Source organism: Coregonus clupeaformis, chromosome 24, assembly GCF_020615455.1.
Source record: "Coregonus clupeaformis isolate EN_2021a chromosome 24, ASM2061545v1, whole genome shotgun sequence".
NCBI classification, from domain to species: Eukaryota; Metazoa; Chordata; class Actinopteri; order Salmoniformes; family Salmonidae; genus Coregonus; species Coregonus clupeaformis.
In genome coordinates, this window is record NC_059215.1 from 13,066,592 (window position 1) to 13,087,930 (window position 21,339).

Genomic DNA, 21,339 nt, shown 5'->3' on the forward strand with positions numbered 1-21,339 from the left:
CATACTGGCTAGGCAATGGTTTGACCACCCCCTTTCCTGGGGGCCAGTTTTATTACCGGTCGTAAATACCGTGCAGACTTTCTCTTCCTTGCCATGAAGTATTGGGAGAAAGGACCCCTTTGTTAACAAAGGAATTCTTCCCGCCAAGACTCCAACATCCAAAAGTGGATAATGAAACAATATTCCTACTTAAAAGAATGTGGAAAATGGTTGGTGGGGACTTAAAGAACAATCATGTCAAATTCGTTACTATGTTGTGATGTCATTAAAGACAGTGGAACAACATAACTGTATCTCTGTTAACATCACTTAACATAACATCACTTCCCAGTTATGAGGTTTGCATCTAATTATTGAATAGAACAAATGATTAAGTATAATAATACTTTTGTGAAGATAACAATGTGATTTTAGCATTCTAGATGAGATGATTGTTTTCCATATTGATTTGTTCTCAGTCAGTGGCCACGTCCAGATGAGCACAAACATGATGGAACGCCCCTTTTACCCCGAGTGCATAAAAAGCCTTGTGACGAAATTCACCTCAGACCAGCAGACGTGAAGCGTGAGCTAAACATTGCAAATGGTTGAATTTCTACCAGACCAGGAAGCCCACGGCTTAAAATGGTTGACACTCTACAAGACCACCAGATGTGAAGCATGAGCTAAATGTTGCAAATGGTTTAAAACTACAACTCCATTACCAAAGGAAGACCAAGCATACTTCGTTATAAGCCGGATATTGCAAATGGTTGAATTTCTACAAGACCAAGAAGCGTGAAGCTGAAGCTACACGTTACAAAATGGTTAGATCAGAAAGACCAGAAAACGTGAGACGTTAGTCCACACGTTTGAAATTAGAAACTCTGAATCTCTCAACCTCTACACGAGGTGAAGAAGAAGACAATGCACTAGACCTTATCTCAGTCTACAGCTGGCATGTATAATCGTCTAGAGAACTTTCACTATAGACACGAGAGGAGAGGACTATCCCTCTCAGACAACCGCTGGTACATCTGAAGTATCCATTCTAACCACTACTACGACCAGAAACTCTACCATGGACATTGAGATCTCTGGTGGGCAAATCAGAGTCCTACATCATCAACTCAACTATTGAGGACAGCTACACGTAAATAAATGTTGCATTTCTAATCCGAATGAGCGTAGTTTCCAAAGTAACCACGATAGTTTGAATCTCTCTCTCCCTTCCACCACACCCGTCGCTATGGGCGGGCCATAGGGCCCCTATGGCCCGCCCCCCAAAATGCTTGTGCCCCACCACTTGAGGCAAAGATCTCTTTAAAAAAGTACTTTAATTTTATATTATAATAGTTGCTAATTTTGTGTTGCATTAATGTTGCATTCTTTATCATTAAAACATTAAAAATATAAAGAAACAATGGTGTGATTTTGTTTGATTGATGGGTATCTACACTGCAACAGCCTATCACGGCCTTAATAAAAAGAAAGTTCGGCTACATACGTGACGTAGCCTACGTCAGTGTAGCCGCTCAACAGTCACCGCGCATTTTTGAAAGCTGGATGAGTTTTCGCCGGCTTACTCGCTTCAGTTCGTCATGGATATCCGTAAGTGGTTGAAAAGCCCACCAACAGTCTCCTCTGCCAAATTGGATACGACACCGACGCCTCCTGATGTTGTAGTTGAAGGAGACCCTGGACGACAGTCTGAGCCTGATGCTAGTAGCTCCGTGGAGTCCGACCCTGGGCCTGGCAGGACCTGCAGGTCAAGTGCAACCGCGACTCTGGCAGCATTTGGGCCACAACTGCCTGTTGAATCAGTGTGAGTGACCTCGGCATGGACAAACCCAAACAGGTTGTGTTGAGGAAATATCCAGTCAAAATGTTTGGTTCAAAAAAACGATCATTTTCCTCTAGCTGGTATTTGAACAGGGACTGGCTTGAGTACTCGGTGGAAAAGGACTCCGCATTTTGTTATGCCTGCAGGAAATTCAAATCTGTATCATCGGACGCGACCTTCTCCATTAAGGGATTTCATGATTGGAAACATGCAATTGGAACAGGCAAGGGCTTAAATAAGCATGCAGCTTCAAAATAACATTTAGCCTGTGAAGCAATGTGGAGAGATTCAGAAAAACGTAGAGACAGGAAAAGAGATTTCCACTCTCTTAAATTCAGAGCAACAGGCTCGCAACAGATACTACATGTAATTGATATGCTGGAGTTTTTAGTGGTGAATCAATTGCCGTTACGTGGAGATAATGCTGGTTTTGCCAGTGTGCTAGATGATAATAGCTCAATGGGGCTGTTTTTGTCTCTCTTTGAGTACACCATGCGCAAAGATCCCGAACTGACACGGTTTACAAAAACAATCCCACAGAATGCACGCTATACCAGCCCACAGATACAAAACGAGATTATCGAAATGATGAGCAAACTCGTGACAGAGGAGATAGTGAGACAAGTCGGCGATAGCTGGTATTCAATTAAAGTGGATGGCACACGGGATCCTTTAGGCCAGGGGTGTCAAACTCATTTTAGCTCAGGGGCCACATGGAGGAAAATCTATTCCCAAGTGGGCCGGACCGGTAAAATCATGGTATATATAACTTAAAAACAACAACTTCAGATTGTTTTCTTTGTTTTAATACTATCAACATAAAACATAAAGCTGGAGCCTGAGGACAGTGTGTCCAAAATAGTACAAGCACAACATCACTATTAATCATAAAACACCTCAAGTTTATTAGAAAATTCTAAAGAAAAAGAACACACAAACACACAATGCCTCAGTGATTCACAGAACTGTTTCACAGATCACAGAACTATATCAGGGTGTCATTTCTCAGGCAGAAATGTAGATACAAATAATGAAATCCTGTTCCCCAAACAAGTGCAAGAACCACAGAGTCAAGAATAGGTTAAATATACAAATAAAATAAAATAAATTAAAAACAATAGCACATCAACATAAAAACATATAAACATAAAGCTGGAGCCTGAGGACAGTGTGTCCAAAAGCACAACATCACTATTAATCATAAAACACCTCAAGTTATTAGAAATTCTGAGGACAAACAACACACAAACACACAATGCCTCAGTGATTCACAGAAGTATATCACAGATCACGGAACTATATCAGGGTGTCTCATGCAGCACTTTAAGTGGGGTTGCATAGTTTATTTGACTCCTGATACCTGGCATCTTTTAGCTTTCACCAGCGCATCAATATCAGGCGTCACATCCTGAGTGGCAGCCAACTTCAGGATGTGATTCAAGTGCTTGTGCGTGAGCCTTGAGCTCAGCTTTGTTTTATTTATGCTCATTACAGAGAACTTGCTCACAAAGATATGTGGTTCCAAACATGCACAACAGTTTTGCAGCGAGGGCTGTCAAGTTGGGGTAACCTGGCAAGAGATTCTGATAAAATGTGTCCAAGCCAGCTGCGGCAAATTTGCCCTTCAAATCCGAGTCACACTGCAAGTCTATTATTTCAAGTTGGATGCTGACGGGCAGATCAGAGGGATTCAAGGTGAATGGCGAACAAAAACTTTGAAGTCTTTCTCCAGTTCACCAAAAATCTGAAAGCGTTGCTCAAACTCCCTTAACAGTCCCGTTATTTTATCTTTGAACCGCTTCATGTCTGCCACATGTTGGGTCGCGCACACATTTTTCAGACAGGGGAAGTGAGCTGCATCACCACCGGCGAGTTGCGTCTCCCACAATGACAGCTTCAACTTGAAAGAACGTATGCTGTCATAATACTGCGTGGCAACTTTGTTGCGCCCTTGCAGCTGTTTGTTCAAGTTATTCAGGTGCTCTGTAACATCCACCATAAATGCAAGGTCCTGCATCCATTCTGCGGAATTAAATTCTAACACTGGTTTGCCCTTTTCTTCCATGAACTGTTCAATTTCTTCTCGTAAATCAAAGAAACGCCTCAGCACAGCACCTCGGCTTAACCATCTTACCTCAGTGTGGTATGGCAGGCCATAGATGTGGTCTTTCTCTCTGAGAAGGCTGTCAAACTGACGGTGATTCAGGCTTCTGGATCGGATGAAATTAACAGTTTGGATGACCACCTTCATGACGTTATCCATCTTTAATGACTTGCAACACAAAGCCTCCTGGTGCAAAATACAGTGAAAAGTCCAAAAATCACGTCCTCCATTTGCAGATTGCACTTTCTCTCTGAACTTTGTCACAACGCCTGCTTTTTTCCCGATAATTGAGGGCGCACCATCTGTAGCCAGGCTGACAGCGCGGGACCAGTCCACTCCGACCCTGTCCAGCGTGCCGACGAGTGCAGTGAAAATATCAGCTGCTGTCGTTGTCTGTCATCGGCACCAACTCCACGAACTCCTCGGTGACGGTCAATGTGTCATCAACTCCGCGGATGAAAATGGCCAGTTGTGCAACATCTGTAATGTCCGTGCTTTCATCAATTGCAACCGAAAACGCAATAAATGACTTTACTTTTTGCTTCAACTGGCTGTCCAAATCCACTGAAAGATCGGAAATCCTGTCTGCAACTGTGTTTCTTGTCAGGCTGATATTTGCAAAAGCCAGGTGCTTTTCAGGGCACACAATCTCTGCTGCCTTCATCATGCATGTTTTTACAAATTCACCCTCACTAAATGGTTTTGAAGCCACTGCGATTTCATTAGCAATGAGGTAGCTAGCTTTCACTGCAGCGTCACTGATGTCTCGGCTGTGAGTAAACACAGACTGCTGTTTCTTCAGACCCACCAACAGTTCATTCACCTTCTCTCTTCTCCGCTGTCCTTGAAAGTTGTCATATTTGTCGGCATGAAGACTCACATAGTGGCGACGAAGGTTATATTCTTTCAGCACTGCAACATGCTGTGAACACACCAAACATACAGCTTTCCCATTCAACTCCGTGAATAAATAGAAGGATGACAATTTTTCTTGGAACACTCTGCACTCTGCGTCCACTTTTCTCTTTTTTGACAGAGACATATTGGGGCAATGAGGGTGCCAAAGCACATAATGTTAAAAGTAGAAGCCGTAATAAATATCGCGGGCAAAACAAAGTAGCTCATCCGGACTGGCTGCACTTGCTTGACCTATTTGCTCTGCCCCGGTATAAACAGTTTGCTTGCTTAACACAATTGCTATTGCGCCATCCAGTGGACACAATTGGAACAGCAGTTTCTTTTATTGAAAAATTGCAGCTCATTTTTATACTTTACAAAATCATCTCGCGGGCCGGATTAAACCCGTTTGCGGGCCTGATCCGGCCCGTGGGCCGGATGTTTGACACCCCTGCTTTAGGCCAAGAAAACATATCTGTAGTTGTGCGTTTTGTTGACAAAAACTATGGTCTGTGTGAGCGCCTCTTGGTAATGGCCACATCTAAGAAAGGTGATGCAGAGGCTCTGACAGGTGTCATCATTGATGAGCTCACCAGCGCCGGACTCAGCACGGACAAAATCCTGAGTCAAGTTTATGATGGCACATCACTCATGTCTGGCAGGCATGGTGGTGTGCAGAAATTGCTCCAAAACAAGCTGGATCGTAACATACCATATATTCACTGCTTTAATCACCAACTTCATCTGGTTGTGATTCATGCCATGTCCAGTGAAGCAGCTGTCGATGATTTTTTTGGAGTATGCAACATACTGTACAACTTCATCAGGAAGCCAACCATGGCTATTCTGTACAAAGGCGATACCCTGAAACGTCTCTTGGACCAGAGATGGACTGGCCACTTGACAACGGTCAAAGTTGTGGTGAAGAGTTTTCACGACATATCCACATTACTGACCGAGGTGGAAAACACACGAGGCCTTGGAGCGGAGGTGCGCGTCGAGGCCACGGGGCTGCTTCGTGCCATTACGCAGCGCAGTTTTCTTTTCATTGCCCACCTTGTTATGAAACGGTTGTCACTTTTCGAGCCGCCTAACAGACTACTACAGGCCGAAGATATGGACTTGTTCACTGCGGTGGCACTTGTGAACAGCGCTTCTGACTGCGTGAAGACACTGCGCACAGAAAACGAGTTTTCTGCACTGTGGGATCTCTGCGCTCCTCCAGCATCGGCCACCGAGGCTGTGCCGGTGACCGACCCTGGTCCAAGCAAGAGAAGACGCACAATTAATAAGAACCTCCGCGGATTTGCAGTTGAAGAAACAGTTGGTCAGCCACAAAGTGACATAGATGAAAAGACTGAGTTCATGAGATTGTTTTACAGTGTTATCGATGCTGTGCAAGGAGAGATTAATGCGCGTTTTGGAGAGCGCAGTAGCGAGCTCATTGGCGCACTGGCTGCTTTGAACCCAGAGGCCGAGGATAATTTCCTGGACCCATCAAAGGTAACCCCTCTCCTGGTATTAGCTGGAACTGATGTGGTTGAATCTGAATATACTGTGGCTTGTGAGTTCCTGGTGAAGAAAATGACACCCCGGTTCCCCCCGAAGATGGAAGATGGAAAATGGACAATAGCCAACATCCTCAGCACATTCAACTGTGCACTCCAGGCTATGCCGACTGTTCTCACAGCCTACACACTTGCCCTAACTTTAGGGGCTTCCACAGCAATGTGTGAAAACTAATTTTCCACTTTCAAAAGCGTCTTCTCAGAGCATCGGCGCAGTATGCTGCACAGACGCAAGGCCCAGCTGATTCAGCTTGCTTTTGAAAAGGACCTCACTCACAAGTTTAAGTCCGAGTGGAAGGATACTTTGATGAGGAGGTTCTGCTCGTAGAAACGCTGCCTCCCGCTGTACTGACAGGAGGGACTGGAGAGAGGACAGTGCTGCCTCCACTCAAGGTACCGGTAGGTTCAAAGTCTCTGTGTGTGTGTGTGTGTGTGTGTGTGTATATGCGTGTTTGTGTGTGTGTGTGTCTCATGGCAATGCATATCCCTCTGTTGACTGCTTTAAAATGCAATGTTTGAGAGATGCTTCTGGTGTTACATCTAATATGTTGTATAGTCAAGTGTTTTATGGATATTCATAACATTACATAGAAGCAATGTGGTGTAGGCTATAGGCTACCTGGTCATATTGCTGTTGGTTATGTTTAATGTGATGATTATGTGCTGCGCAAATAGAGTATACGATTATTATAAATATACGTACTCTAGGCTAATAATAATTGTGCCCTGCCCTCCCATGCATTTCATATGCCCCCCTTAAGACTGAGGTCTGGCGACAGGTCTGCCTTCACTCTGACCCTCCTTCTACCCAAGCATTCATGCTAATGTTAGTCCAGTCCACTAGGGACCTGTTTTCATTTCATAACGTTAGTAATCAATAACCTAGTTGTGTGTGTGTGTGTGTGTGTGTGTGTGTGTGTGTGTTTGTATTGTGTTATTATTTAGTTAGTTAGTAAATAAATAGTTAAGCCAATTTGTGTATTGCTGATTCATCAATAAGGTTAGGGTTCTTGCAGGTTCAAGGATTATGCGACGTTCAGAAGGAGACTGAAAGAGGTAATTATTTGATAAGTGTCTTATCGATAACATATATATCTTCTAAGAGTTTAATTCGGGAGATGGTAACTCGTTAAACAACTTCTTCCGTGGTGCCCCAAATTCCTAATGAGTTAATTGTTACATGATTAATTTAATTGAGTGACAATTAAACATAGTTAGGTGATTCGAAAAATAACACTCATACATTAAAGTAAGTAACGTCACAACATATTGGTGCCCCCGTGCGAGGAATCCAAACATATTGGAGCCCCTGCGACGAGGAATCTAAGATATAATGAGGCCTTACTGTTGAATTTAGTCTATATGAATTGTGCAGCACATTACGTTATACACCCAGGTTACGTTATACACCATTAGAGCCATAGGCAGGATTTGTTGAGGTGTGTGTGTTTCCATTTGAACAAGATACAAGAGTTTGCCTCCGGTGTTGTATATCTTACGAAAAGTCAGTGTGTAGAGTGAATTACTGAATGCTAAGAGCCAGGACATATTGGGCCAAACGGGTACTATTTCTTCTGTCTCTCGCGTCTCAGGAGCCAGTTGACTCGGTCAGTATTAATTTCTAGAGCGAGGACATAGGGCCAGCAATGATAGAAATTTGGATAGATATATTCGTTGACCGGGCCGGAGTTATTATCTATCTGCCTATCGTGCTTCGGTAGCGTGGGTAGGCCACAGGCGTATCTCTAATGTTCCCGCGCGTTCTGGTAATATAGTGCTAGCAAAGAGAATGCCGAATGGGTTTGAATGTGAGATGTCCCTAGTAACCACCTTCCTGTAGTGTATGGGATCCTGTTGTGTGCTTAAAACAAGTATAAGAACGGTTAGCTTTGCACTATATGCTAAGCTAACAAAGGGAGAGCAGCCATTTTGTTTTTCCTGTGTCACGTTGAAATCCCCGTCTTGGCCGACGGGAGTCCCGCACCTCGGTACTCCCTTCGAGTTCAGCTTTCTGCGATTAGTGACCCCTAGTGGTGAAGAAGCGCAAGTATTTCTTTTATGAAAAGAAATATTCTATCTGAGGGCAAAACGTGTTCTTATAGTGTAACTGGCTGGATATCATAAATGTAGCCCCTAATCTCAACTGATTGGATATCATTGTCTCATTCAATTTAATAAGTTAAATTGCCGAACATACCTTTTCAGGTTGATCATTTGGATAAGATCCAAATTGATTTGGTTCAACAAAGGAGACAAAATTTAAACTTTTCCATATTAACCTAGATAAAGCAACGCTTTCAGGTTAATTAAAGTTGAATTCCCAGATAGCCTATACAGGTATGATTAATCATTAACATTGATTAATCAATCCAATTTGCTTTTGCAAATTCATTCACGTCCAACTCTCACATTACTGATGCAGTAGTGATGGTTCATTATTGTCTATAAATAGATTTAAATCATTTTTGCAGCATCCAACAACTGAAAACTCAAACTTTGAAAAAAAAAACACAAAAAAATGCTTTAATAATGTGCAAGCTATCAGAGGGGGTGGTCCCCACTCCCCCGCTAATTAGTGAACCCTCACCCATAAAAGGATTGATCGCTGACCTCCGCAGCGATACCAACCCTAATTATGCCATTAGCGGAAAAACTGCAGAAATTGCGACAAACGCTCTCCAAAATCAACCATTGGGCGCAGGCCTTGTAAAGGTTCTCTCCAGTTTAGCCCTGATGTATCGCCATCAGAGATTGGCATCGGTCCAATACCCAGTGCACAGCTGAAGCACGAGCAAGAAATGGTTGATATGAAGGGACAGGTGTAAAGAACCAGGAAACTAATGACAAAAGCAGATGAGGAAAACATTCTGTTAACCGAGGTACTGCGTTTGAAAACTGAACAATTAAAAGTAATTGCAAAAACTTATGACGACGAACGAGCACAAACTCTTCAACAAAATCGTCTTCTACAGGAACAACTCGATTTAGCCAAAACTAAATACGCCAAACTAGACAAATCTGACGAGTTATCTGCAAACAGGAGCGCGCAATTTGATAACATAAATGCAGTTTTGATTAACGTTACTCAAAGCAATAATGTTCTAGTCCAAATGCTGCACACCAAAGATGATCAGTTAATAAACACCATGACCAAGTAGGATGACAAATCAGCTAAACGCATTGAAGTCGCTGAACAAAAGAATGATGTGAGAACTCAGGTGATGAAGATGGAAATATTGATTTCTAAGCAAGCTGAGGAAATCTCATCACTGAAACTCTCGCTCCGTACTCAAGCCCTCTACCCGCAAACCATGTCAGATAAGTATGAGACCGAACGGAGCAAGTGTGAAACTCACGTGTCTGAAATAAATACTCTAAGCGCCCAAGTGGACTCTGCTATGCAGCAGAATACCACCCTTAGGTACCATCTGGAGGAATTCCAGAACAGTCACGCGCTACAGCGTGACTACCCAGTTAAGCAACCAAGCTCGCAACCGGAGCTCAGTACACAAAGGAGTGAAGATGACAGAAGGTTTCAGACTTAGCATCTCGCAGATGTCCCTCAGTCTTCCCCTCTTGGCCATTCAGCATAGGGTAATATGGCGCCTCCTCGCCAACAAAGCCAAAACTTCGCTTCTCCTCTTGGCCTTTCGGCCCACAATTCCCCACAGGATGAAGCCAACCCTCCCCGCGCACTTGGCACGGAACGCCTTGACAAACTCGTCAAAAACCTTTGACCCCGTTCCAGGTAAGCCAAACGACACTGAGACGTTCCTAGCATTTTTACATTTACATTTTAGTCATTTAGCAGACGCTCTTATCCAGAGCGACTTACAGTTAGTGAATACCTTTTTTTTTTTTTTATACTGGCCCCCCGTGGGAATCGAACCCACAACCCTGGCTCTATCAACTGAGCTACATCCCTGCCGGCCATTCCCTCCCCTACCCTGGACCAATTGTGCGCCGCCCATGAGTCTCCTGGTCGCGGCCGGCTGCGACAGAGCCTGGATTCGAACCAGGATCTCTAGTGGCACAGTTAGCACTGCGATGCAGTGCCTTAGACCACTGCGCCACTCAGGAGATCAGCCACTAGCAGACATAGAGGATGCCTTGGATGGCTACCCGAACGCTACGGGTGCTGACAGGCTTTACTTATTGAAATGAACGTCGAATAGACACGTGACAAGGTTTATTCGTCTCCAATAGCAACACGTGCAAAACGACTACGCTAAATTTGCCACGGCCTTGAAAGTAGAATTCAGTGGTTCTGTGACTCGTAAACACGACAGCTCGCTGGCTAACACTGTCAAGCAACCTCGGAATGAACACCCACAAGCTTACTATCATAGGCTTCATTCAGCTTACTTTGGCCTACTCACTGAAACAGGAATGGAAGAGCTATTACCATTCAAACAAATGCTTCTGTCGAACATGTATCCCACCTTCATTACCTACTTGGGTCCTACAACCCACGTTGGTTTGCCAATCTCAGAACTCAGAGAGCTTGCGAGCACAGGTTTTGAGGCATCAAAAGTGTGCAGCGCTAAGAGCCCTGACATCTCAATTTTAGAGTTTGAACAGGAGCACTCACTCCAGTTAGAGGGTGCATTATCAGGTATTGAAGCGTCAAGAGATGAAGTACAACAACTGTTTCTACCACGAAACCACGATACCAATACCCACCATGGTCGAAATAACTGTAAAGTACGTCGCCAGCGAAACGACTCCCGCTACAATCAACCGGATCGCTATGTTCCTGCACCCAATCCACCCAAAGTGTCAGAGCACAAGGGTAACAAGGGTGAAAAAGGGTTCAATGACGACCGAAGCATATGCCAATACTCGCTAAAAGCTCTGCTAAGAGAAATAAAGAACCGGAAAGAATTTGATAAACAGGAAAAAGACAAGTCACTATGACTAGACGTGGAATTGCCAGACAACAGGTCTGCCAGAATGAACACCCTTAGCAAGGACGCTAACAGTCAAATTACTCCCGCTGTCACTCCAGACCCTATCCAGGGCCCGCTCGATCAAGACACGAGCCCACAAGCTTTGTCTATAGTCTCTGATACAAATGTTGCAAAGAAAAGGTCAAACACATCACAAGAGCCAATTCCACTCGAAACCCGATAAGTCCATCCGTTTCCACCATGAACAGAAATGACACATCACATCGTTACGAATGACCACTACACTTTGTGGGGAATATGACCACAAAACGCAACTCAAACAGCCCATACCTGGAAACAGTCCTGGAGGACTGCTTAACCTGTCATGCGCTAATTGATTCGGGCTGGACAATATCGCTAATCTCTCAAACGTTGTTCAATGATCTCAAAAGGGCTTTGAACCAAGCTAAATGTTTGTTGAAAACGGAACGATGCAATACTTTACTTCGAGGTTTCACCCAGACTACCTTGCCTCTCACAATGCGACTCATGCTGAAATAAGACTTCCAAGACGTATCGCTTGTTCACCCTGTGTATGTTACCAGCCTCGAAAGTGAACCCCTGCTACTTGGAGTAGACTTTATGGATCGGTTGATCCCTCTGATGGATTGGAAGACCAACCAAGTATGGTCACAGGCAACCATGCCGTCTCCACTGACCATACTGTCGTCTCCTACCGCTGACTGCGACACAGTCATCCACAAAGAGCATATATCAAAAGAAACCCTTTCGAAAAAGATGTCTCTACACTTCTCTGTGAAGCATCTGACCCAAGGAGATATTACAATATCTCGTCACATTCAATCAGCAAACTTGATTGACCAGTCCTTTCATGATTTCAAGCCAGCAGTCTCTGTGCATGAGCCACGTCCCTCCTCCTTGGAGTCATGCGATACTGTAGCTGAGATTAACTTTTCTTGTCCTACGGACACTTCCGCAAGCACTGCGGCCGTCTCAGGAATAAAAGCATCGACATGCAGTGTACTCTGCTTCCGATGATACATTTTCCGCTTTGAGGGGGACTGAAACCCCTTACAATGGAACTAACAGCGTCGGTCCCGCAACTGATCCGATGAGTCCCACTGGTGAAATACTGTGCCATATCGCAGAAATATAGATATCCTCGTCTCAGTTCGCAGGTACTGAAACGGTCGCCACACACGGACGCTGTGGTGACTGACAGGCCACGACAGCCACTGAGCGTTTTCAAGCACAAACACCAGGAGATTTGGTTGAATGGTTACAGCCAATCTACTAACCACGCGGCTGCTGACAACTCGTACAAAGGGTCCGACCTTTTCGTTTGTGCCACGGACACCAACACCCACCGGGGGGGGTGGCGGGTTGAGACTATGTGCAACACTGTACGAGACCGCCAGAGCAGGAAAGAAATCTAGTTGTAAACTTCCCCATGAGAACAGAGAGGAGCGCACAAGCCCCTCGACGGGGATAACCTTAGAACACATCTGAAACATCACTGAGGTCTACCACACTGGTCGTAAAAGAAGTCCAGTGGACTTTCCACCTACAAAACAAATGGCAACAATAATCATTCCTTGCCATGTGTAGTTTCAACTACAATGCAACTAGGAAAATGCTCTAATCATGTATTCCGGTAGGATAACATTTCAGAATAAATCAGGAGGATAGCTTGTCCCCTTGAGTACCAGTTCCAATGCCAGCAACAGTCAGTCCAGCCACAATCAGTAAGAAGGTTAGAAACCTAACAAGTCAAATGGCCCTTGACAAAAGCGACAGAGGAGTTAGTAGTCACTCAGATTGCAACACGTGGAAGGGAATCCCCCAAAACACTCTTCTGATGGTTAACAGACATGCCTCTAATAAATAGAACCCTCCATTCAGGAGGAAAGTTATTAAAAGTCATGAACCATGATCACACCGCGTACGACTGGTTCAGTGCTTATAGAGAACTTCCGTCGTGAGGTTAGCTCCTCCGGGGATAACATAGCTATGAAATAGAGTCCTTCATACCTGCTCCGTTGGAAGAAAGCCTACCAGGGTAAACCACCAGAGGGGGACCGCAACAGCGATCCCCAACCAGGACATCCCCTGGCCATTCTTGTGGTGGCCTGCAGCTTGCAGAGATCCTCCCAAGGTAAACCACCAGAGGGGGACCGCAACGATAATCCACAACCAGGACATCCCGTGGTCATTTTTATGGTGAGTTGCAACTTGCATAATAATACCAAGATTGAACCACCAGAGGGGGACTGTCATGACTTGCCCTCATGGGTTGAGGATAAACATGCCGGCTAGGCAAAGGTTTGAACACCCCCTTTCCTGGGGGCCAGTTTTATTACTGGTCGTAAATACCGTGCAGACTTTCTCTTCCTTGCCATGAAGTATTGGGAGAAAGGACCCCTTTGTTAACAAAGGAAGTCTTCCCGCCAAGACTCCAACATCCAAAAGTGGATAATGAAACAATATTCCTACTTAAAAGAATGTGGGAAATGGTTGGTAGGGACTTAAAGAACAATCATGTCAAATTCGATACTATGTTGTGATGTCAATAAAGACGGTGGAACAACATAACTGTATCTCTGGGGGGGTACACTTCCCAGTGATGAGGTTTGCATCTAATTGTTGAATAGAACAAATGATTAAGTATAATAATACTTTTGTGAAGATAACAATGTGATTTTAGCATTCTAGATGAGATGATTGTTTTCCATATTGATTTGTTCCCCAGTCACTGGCCACGCCCAGATGAGCACAAACATGATGGAACGCCCCTTTTACCCCGAGTGCATAAAAAGCCTTGTGACGAAATACACCTCAGACCAGCAGACGTGAAGCGTGAGCTAAACGTTGCAAATGGTTGAATTTCTACCAGACCAGGAAGCCCACGGCTTAAAATGGTTGACACTCTACAAGACCACCAGATGTGAAGCATGAGCTAAATGTTGCAAATGGTTGAATTTCTACCAGACCAGGAAGCCCAGATCGAAATGCTAATTAGCAACAGAGAAGACCTCAGCAAGACTACAAATTCCTGCAGGAAACTCCTGCACATCATCTCTAGCCGACACTGCCAGCTACCGTTCACCAGCGCAATTAGAGACTTGTGCCCAGTCCATGATGAATCCATGTACTGTATTGAAATGTAATGAATAAAGTGTTGAACTTTTCCGTCCCCTTTCTCTGTCTTAGCTAGCCAGACTACACTTTAGCTAGCTAGTTAGTAGAGCAATAGATCAAAAAACCATTCTGTTTTACTTAGCCTAGATACTTGTTTGTACAGTATGTTGACTTCGCTGTCTATTTCAGACCTTATGGCATTTTTCAAGGATGAGCATAGGAGCATTAAAAGGGGCGAAGACCACTATAAGTCTGGCCATGTGGAGAAGTGCAGCTATAGTGAAGGGCAATTTACCAGTTTGATTCAGCATGAGGGATAAAGTTTATCCTGTGTCGGTGATTGTAGCTATTAAGTTACGTTTGAGCATCTTAGCAATACAATGTGTTCTATACTGCTTCCAACATTCTACAAGGAAAGGGACACTTAATCAATTACATAATCATTAGCCAGATTACCCCCGAATACCAACTTAGATGAGTGATAACTCAGTTCTAGAATGTTGTCATTGATGACAATTAATCCAAATCTATTGACATTCAGAATTGACTGTTTAGCCTGTATTGTAGCTTAATGACCAGAGACAAATCTTCAAAGGCACAATATGTATTTATTCAGTGGTACAGTGGGGAGAACAAGTATTTGATACACTGCCGATTTTGCAGGTTTTCCTACTTACAAAGGATGTAGAGGTCTGTAATTTTTATCATAGGTACACTTCAACTGTGAGAGACGGAATCTAAAACAAAAATCCAGAAAATCACATTGTATGATTTTTAAGTAATTAATTTGCATTTTATTGCATGATATAAGTATTTTATCACCTACCAACCAGTAAGAATTCCGGCTCTCACAGACCTGTTAGTTTTTCTTTAAGAAGCCCTCCTGTTCTCCACTCATTACCTGTATTAACTGCACCTGTTTGAACTCGTTACCTGTATAAAAGACACCTGTCCACACACTCAATCAAACAGACTCCAACCTCTCCACAATGGCCAAGACCAGAGAGCTGTGTAAGGACATCAGGGATAAAATTGTAGACCTGCACAAGGCTGGGATGGGCTACAGGACAATAGGCAAGCAGCTTGGTGAGAAGGCAACAACTGTTGGCGCAATTATTAGAAAATTTAAGAAGTTCAAGATGACGGTCAATCACCCTCGGACTGGGGCTCCATGCAAGATCTCACCTCGTGGGGCATCAATGATCATGAGGAAGGTGAGGGATCAGCCCAGAACTACACGGCAGGACCTGGTCAATGACCTGAAGAGAGCTGGGACCACAGTCTCAAAGAAAACCATTAGTAACACACTACGCCGTCATGGATTAAAATCCTGCAGCGCACGCAAGGTCCCCCTGCTCAAGCCAGCGCATGTCCAGGCCCGTCTGAAGTTTGCCAATGACCATCTGGATGATCCAGAGGAGGAATGGGAGGTCATGTGGTCTGATGAGACAAAAATAGAGCTTTTTGGTCTAAACTCCACTCGCCGTGTTTGGAGGAAGAAGAAGGATGAGTACAACCCCAAGAACACCATCCCAACCGTGAAGCATGGAGGTGGAAACATCATTCTTTGGGGATGCTTTTCTGCAAAGGGGAAAGGACGACTGCACCATATTGAGGGGAGGATGGATGGGGCCATGTATCGCGAGATCTTGGCCAACAACCTCCTTCCCTCAGAAAGAGCATTGAAGATGGGTCGTGGCTGGGTCTTCCAGCATGACAACAACCCAAAACACACAGCCAGGGCAACTAAGGAGTGGCTCCGTAAGAAGCATCTCAAGGTCCTGGAGTGGCCTAGCCAGTCTCCAGACCTGAACCCAATAGAAAATCGTCGGAGGGAGCTGAAAGTCCGTATTGCCCAGCGACAGCCCCGAAACCTGAAGGATCTGGAGAAGGTCTGTATGGAGGAGTGGGCCAAAATCCCTGCTGCAGTGTGTGCAAACCTGGTCAAGACCTACAGGAAACTTATGATCTCTGTAATTGCAAACAAAGGTTTCTGTACCAAATATTAAGTTCTGCTTTTATGATGTATCAAATACTTATGTCATGCAATAAAATGCAAATTAATTACTTACAAATCATACAATGTGATTTTCAGGATTTTTGTTTTAGATTCAGTCTCTCACAGTTGAAGTGTACCTATGATAAAAATTACAGACCTCTACATGCTTTGTAAGTAGGAAAACCTGCAAAATCAGCAGTGTATCAAATACTTGTTCTCCCCACTGTCCATGCATTCTAACAGTCTTGATTTATAGGACCCTTCCCACTATATTATATGATAAGTGATAAAATCCCAAAAACTGCACTTGTGAAAATGACAGTTTATTAAATATTCTACAGCTGTAATGTCAATCAAATAAAACGTTATTTATATAGCACATTTCTTACACAAATGCATTTCAAGGTGTTCAGTCATGCATTTAAAGGCATGTGGCAGTTAACATCCATCTTGGCAGGTCTATAGGTGACCAGGGGATTCTCTCTACCACATGCGAATGCCTCCGTGGAGCTCATAAGTGTAGCCATGCAGCCTATTTTGGCAGTTCACAATATCAGCCATACGGATGTGGAATGCGAGTGGAGGAAGCCAGCCGTGCCCAACCAGGTGCAGTCAGTGAAGGACCTGTACCCGGCCGAAGACTAGAGGAGGATCTTCAGTGTGTGACTGTTTCCTTCAGCGAAAAAAAATATTCACAACCAGAGCATTTTCATAGTTTTGGCAAGATAACAGACCAATCTGAGATGTGTAAATAGTAGGTCAAGAACCAAGGACTGCCATGACCCAAACACAGCATAATGTAACAGTAACAAGTGTAATGCATGGCCAAAGACAGGACGCAGGTTCATGTTAAAAATGATTGCCGTTTAATTGATTGGTACATTAAGTTAATCAAACAAGTGCAAAAAATGTTTCATAACTGGCTGACCACAACATACCAGTTTAAAGTGGTTCCACACTGAATTTAACAGGTTACAGACACACTGAAACCAAAGACACAAGTACAGACATTGTTCCAGCTTTAGCAGAGACTGCATTAACAGTAAACGCTGCATGTTGACCAATCGGAAATTACCTTTACATTTATATTGCGCAATATGTAACGCTTCAGCGATACAGATTGAATAGAGCCACTACAGTATACTTCAAAAACACATGAATACTTCATTTTGTTAATTCAATGTGCTCCTCTGTTGGAAATAATGGTTTCAAAGATCAAATGAAAGATGACATTCTGGAACATGATTTGCATTCCATTTTGAAAACATAGCAAGTAAAAAGCATTAAAAATGTGGCTGTCTTGTTTGGTTATGTTGAACACCGCTCTGCTTAGTAGGGTACATTGACCAGAATAAAGCTAATTCAAATTTACTGTAGGCTATACAATAGACATCCAACTCTAAAAATATTCTTCATTACACTTTTATTTGCAACTTTCTAAACTTCTTAGCATAATAAATAAGAACCTGGTTTCATATGAAGCAACCACTAGTTTTATGCACACAAGTGCTATTAGATCTCACACAACATATTACATCTGTTATTTTCATTAACAAAGAAAAAACAGGACAGCCTGTAAGAGACAACCAAGCAATGGAATAAAAAGGGCAGTGGAAAATGTCTGTCAAGATAATACAAATTAAATAAAGGGTACAACTGCAGAATGTTTGGTATTTTCCATTGCTAAGGCATAGTGAAGAATCCAGAGCACTTTGAACATTCAAAACACATTAAGTTGAGCCTGATATTACTGAGAGCTGCAGGTGTCCTGCCTATAGAACACCACGACCCAGATAGTCTTGCACTATTGTGAACATCACTTTGTAAATTTACTCAAGGCAGTAATTCAACTGTTAGGTATGGTGGATGTTATATTACAAGTGGTTGAAAAGCAGATCTCCAATACATTTGCGCAATCTGCTTAAATCAGTCGGCAGAATTAATCTTACACATTCAATGTGAGCCAGTTACACCCAAATCCAGAACAGTTTAGAGTGAAAATGTGTCACGGAAACATGATTCATCTCTGAAAATAGACATTGGAACATTACAGGCATGTATTTTTCCTTTTTAACTTCTCATTAAAACAAAATGTATTTACATCTTTTTTTAAATAAATCTTTCATTGGCTTATCTACAGTAGAACTCCAAGACAATACACATAGGCTTTAAGTGCAAATAAATATTCAGAAGCTGGACCATGAGCCAGAGTCCTTGATCCCTCAAAGAACTAGCACACTTTACAAAATAAGTATAATGCATCAATTCCATGGTCTCCTTATAAAACCAACCTTTTTAGATTTACCTGATATTTACACAATTAAGACTTGTCCAAGGCCAATGACTAGAGCTAAACTTAGTGAAAGCCCATTGATTCTCTTTGAACCAGATTTTGTTCATGAACTCGAGGTTACGTTCAACACATCTGCAACCTGGTCTATGAAACCATTGTTGACCTTTGGTGGTATGACATATTAAACTGCATGATATATTGTGAGTGGTTTTTTTTTATATCGCAAAGGATAAGATTTCCTTAAATGTCTTTATTTCAGAGGGGGTAAAACTGGCTTTGTGATGCATGGTCGCCCTGAAGAGCAGCTGCCATACATATGGGGGAATTTTAACATCAGAATGTAGGCAATGAGATAAAGCAGGCTTAGATTAAGTAATCAAGTTAGGCCACTCCTTATGCACAAGCTTCCAAATGGGAGTGAACCAATACATTCTTCATCGTGAAGTTCCATATCATCACGTAATAGAGCTTCCTTTGAAAGGATATGAACCATTCCCGGTGTCTGGGAGGGGCTGCTGTATTGTTAAGCGGAAGGTAGTTGATTCGGGGGCACCGTCATAGCAGCCAGTTCTCCGTGACTCCTTTCTCAATTAGCAGGAGACGACTAAGGTAAAGTAGGCTCCTTGGCACTACAAAAATAGAAATAAAATACAGTTAAACATCTCCCAAAAATACATTTCTTTATATACTGATAATAGCTATCTGCCCAGCTAAACAAAAACAAACGTGGACCTGTGGAACACAAACTGGGTAAATATGTTGGACTTTGACACATATGACTGAATAGCTGCCACAACATGACAGCTTGAAGCCAAGTTGGAGATCATTATGTTTCAGTTCAAGGTTCATGCTCACCCTTCAAAAAAACAAAACATTTTGCATTTCACTGCCAATTCATTCTCGATCACATACCAACCATCTTTTCTTATCTCAAATTAAATAAAAATGGTGTGCTCTGAAGCCCATCTTCTTACCATGGCCGAGGATGCTACAACTCATTGTCTTCAGAGTTTTTAGTGGCCACATTTCCTGAGTAGCCACTTCGAGAGCTGTAACCCAGAAGTCGAGCACTGGTCATCATGACTATTTCTCACCCTTAGAAAACCGCCACCATTGCCCACCACCTAAGAGACTACCCATCTAGACCTCTTCAATGACAGACACACCAACCAGCTCAATGCTAAAAGACCAATCCATTTCTGACATGGCCATTGCCTTCACTTTGCTCCACTACTGTGGCTGGTCTGCGTGTGTATTGATATCAAACACCAGAAAGCTTTACAAACGTAAATCATGCAGCATTGGTAGAAACCGCCATTGGTGGCAACGATGCGAGTGTAAGAACACATGAAACTGAGCTCCAAACATTTTAGTGAGCTATGAAGAAAAGAGGGAGGAGCCATGACTGGAAGCAAGCATTGGTTGGATGTTAGTTAATGAAATGAGAACTTCTTACCTTCGTTTAACTTTGTAGAATACAAATACCGCAAGACAAAGAAGTACGACTAGAAAGAAAAAGAAGTATGAATCCATAAGGTATTATTCTGTTTAACATCTGAAGTAGTTCATTTTTACTTGGCATACATTTTAAAACCCAAAACATACCTGATCCTTTTCCTTATTGTGAATATAATGGAAAAATAATATTGGCATGACAAGTGGTATTGTTATAGGTCTGTATGCCAGTAACAAAAGCAAATTACAAATAACTGTCAGTTCTGCACAAGAAACAAAATACTCCCAAGGTATTAAAAAGCCTACACATTGGTGAGTATATGTTAGAAAATTAATTAATAGTACAGCAACAAGTACACAATTGTTGAATGATAACTTCATTTGAAAACAAAAAAGTTGCCAATTAAATGAATCTCTTCATCAGAAGAATAGTTCTGTGAATTTGACCATTTTCCCACTTATTAGCATGATGCTAATGTTACATCACTAATGTTGGACTGCAATAGCCTATGGTATCTTCCATGATTGATAGTTGTTATCCATGTAGCTCGTCATTCAAAAACAACTTCTGCTGCAACTTACCAAGTACACCTACAACACAGCCTGCTATTAACCCAGTGTTGTCTGTAAATAAATAAGCATACACAGAAGGAAGGAAGGTGACATGAATTTGCAGTGAAGGCGAGTCATCACTAAATTGCCTAAATACTGCTTGAACCATCAAAGAGAACATCATATACTGTACAACATCGATAGATAGCAACTGAGTGATAGCTAACTGTTGTAACATCATATATAACATCAACAGACAGCAAATAGGTAATAAATATTGGTTGTAACAACATTAGGGATGGGCACAGTTATTCGAATATGAATGGAGTTGTAGACATTTGACAGGGAGCGCAGCAAAGTAGCCTCAATTTTCCTAGCTACTTTAGTTAGCTAGCTGGCTACTGTGGCTAGCTGGCTACTGTAGCTAGCTAGCATAACAATGATTTGATGCAGTCAAGGCAATATAAGAAATCATGATACACAAACTCTTTGCAGCCTTAAGTTATCTAACTAGCGCGAGTCGGTTTGGCTACTTTCTCTCTCCAATTCTGTGCCACACAGACTGTCAGATCGCAGCACACCTGATTCTCTCTCGAGTCAC

General features: G+C 42.9%; 1 protein-coding gene across 3 annotated transcripts in view; it reads right to left on the reverse strand.

Moving 5' to 3' along the window:
- Positions 1 to 17,281: 17,281 nt before the first annotated feature.
- LOC121538007 (complement receptor type 1) overlaps positions 17,282 to 21,339 on the reverse strand; it is a 137,256-nt gene continuing 133,198 nt past the window's right edge. For 2 of the 3 annotated variants that reach the window (XM_045207046.1, XM_045207041.1), the window contains 4 exons: positions 20,769 to 20,810; positions 20,188 to 20,236; positions 19,706 to 19,780; positions 17,282 to 19,360 (listed from right to left, as the gene is read on the reverse strand). In XM_045207046.1, the coding sequence (XP_045062981.1) occupies positions 19,720 to 19,780; positions 20,188 to 20,236; positions 20,769 to 20,810 (152 nt within the window). In that variant the 3' untranslated portion in view covers positions 17,282 to 19,360; positions 19,706 to 19,719. The remainder of the gene's footprint in view (positions 19,361 to 19,705; positions 19,781 to 20,187; positions 20,237 to 20,768; positions 20,811 to 21,339) is intronic. The other variant, XM_045207042.1, reaches the window with a different exon arrangement.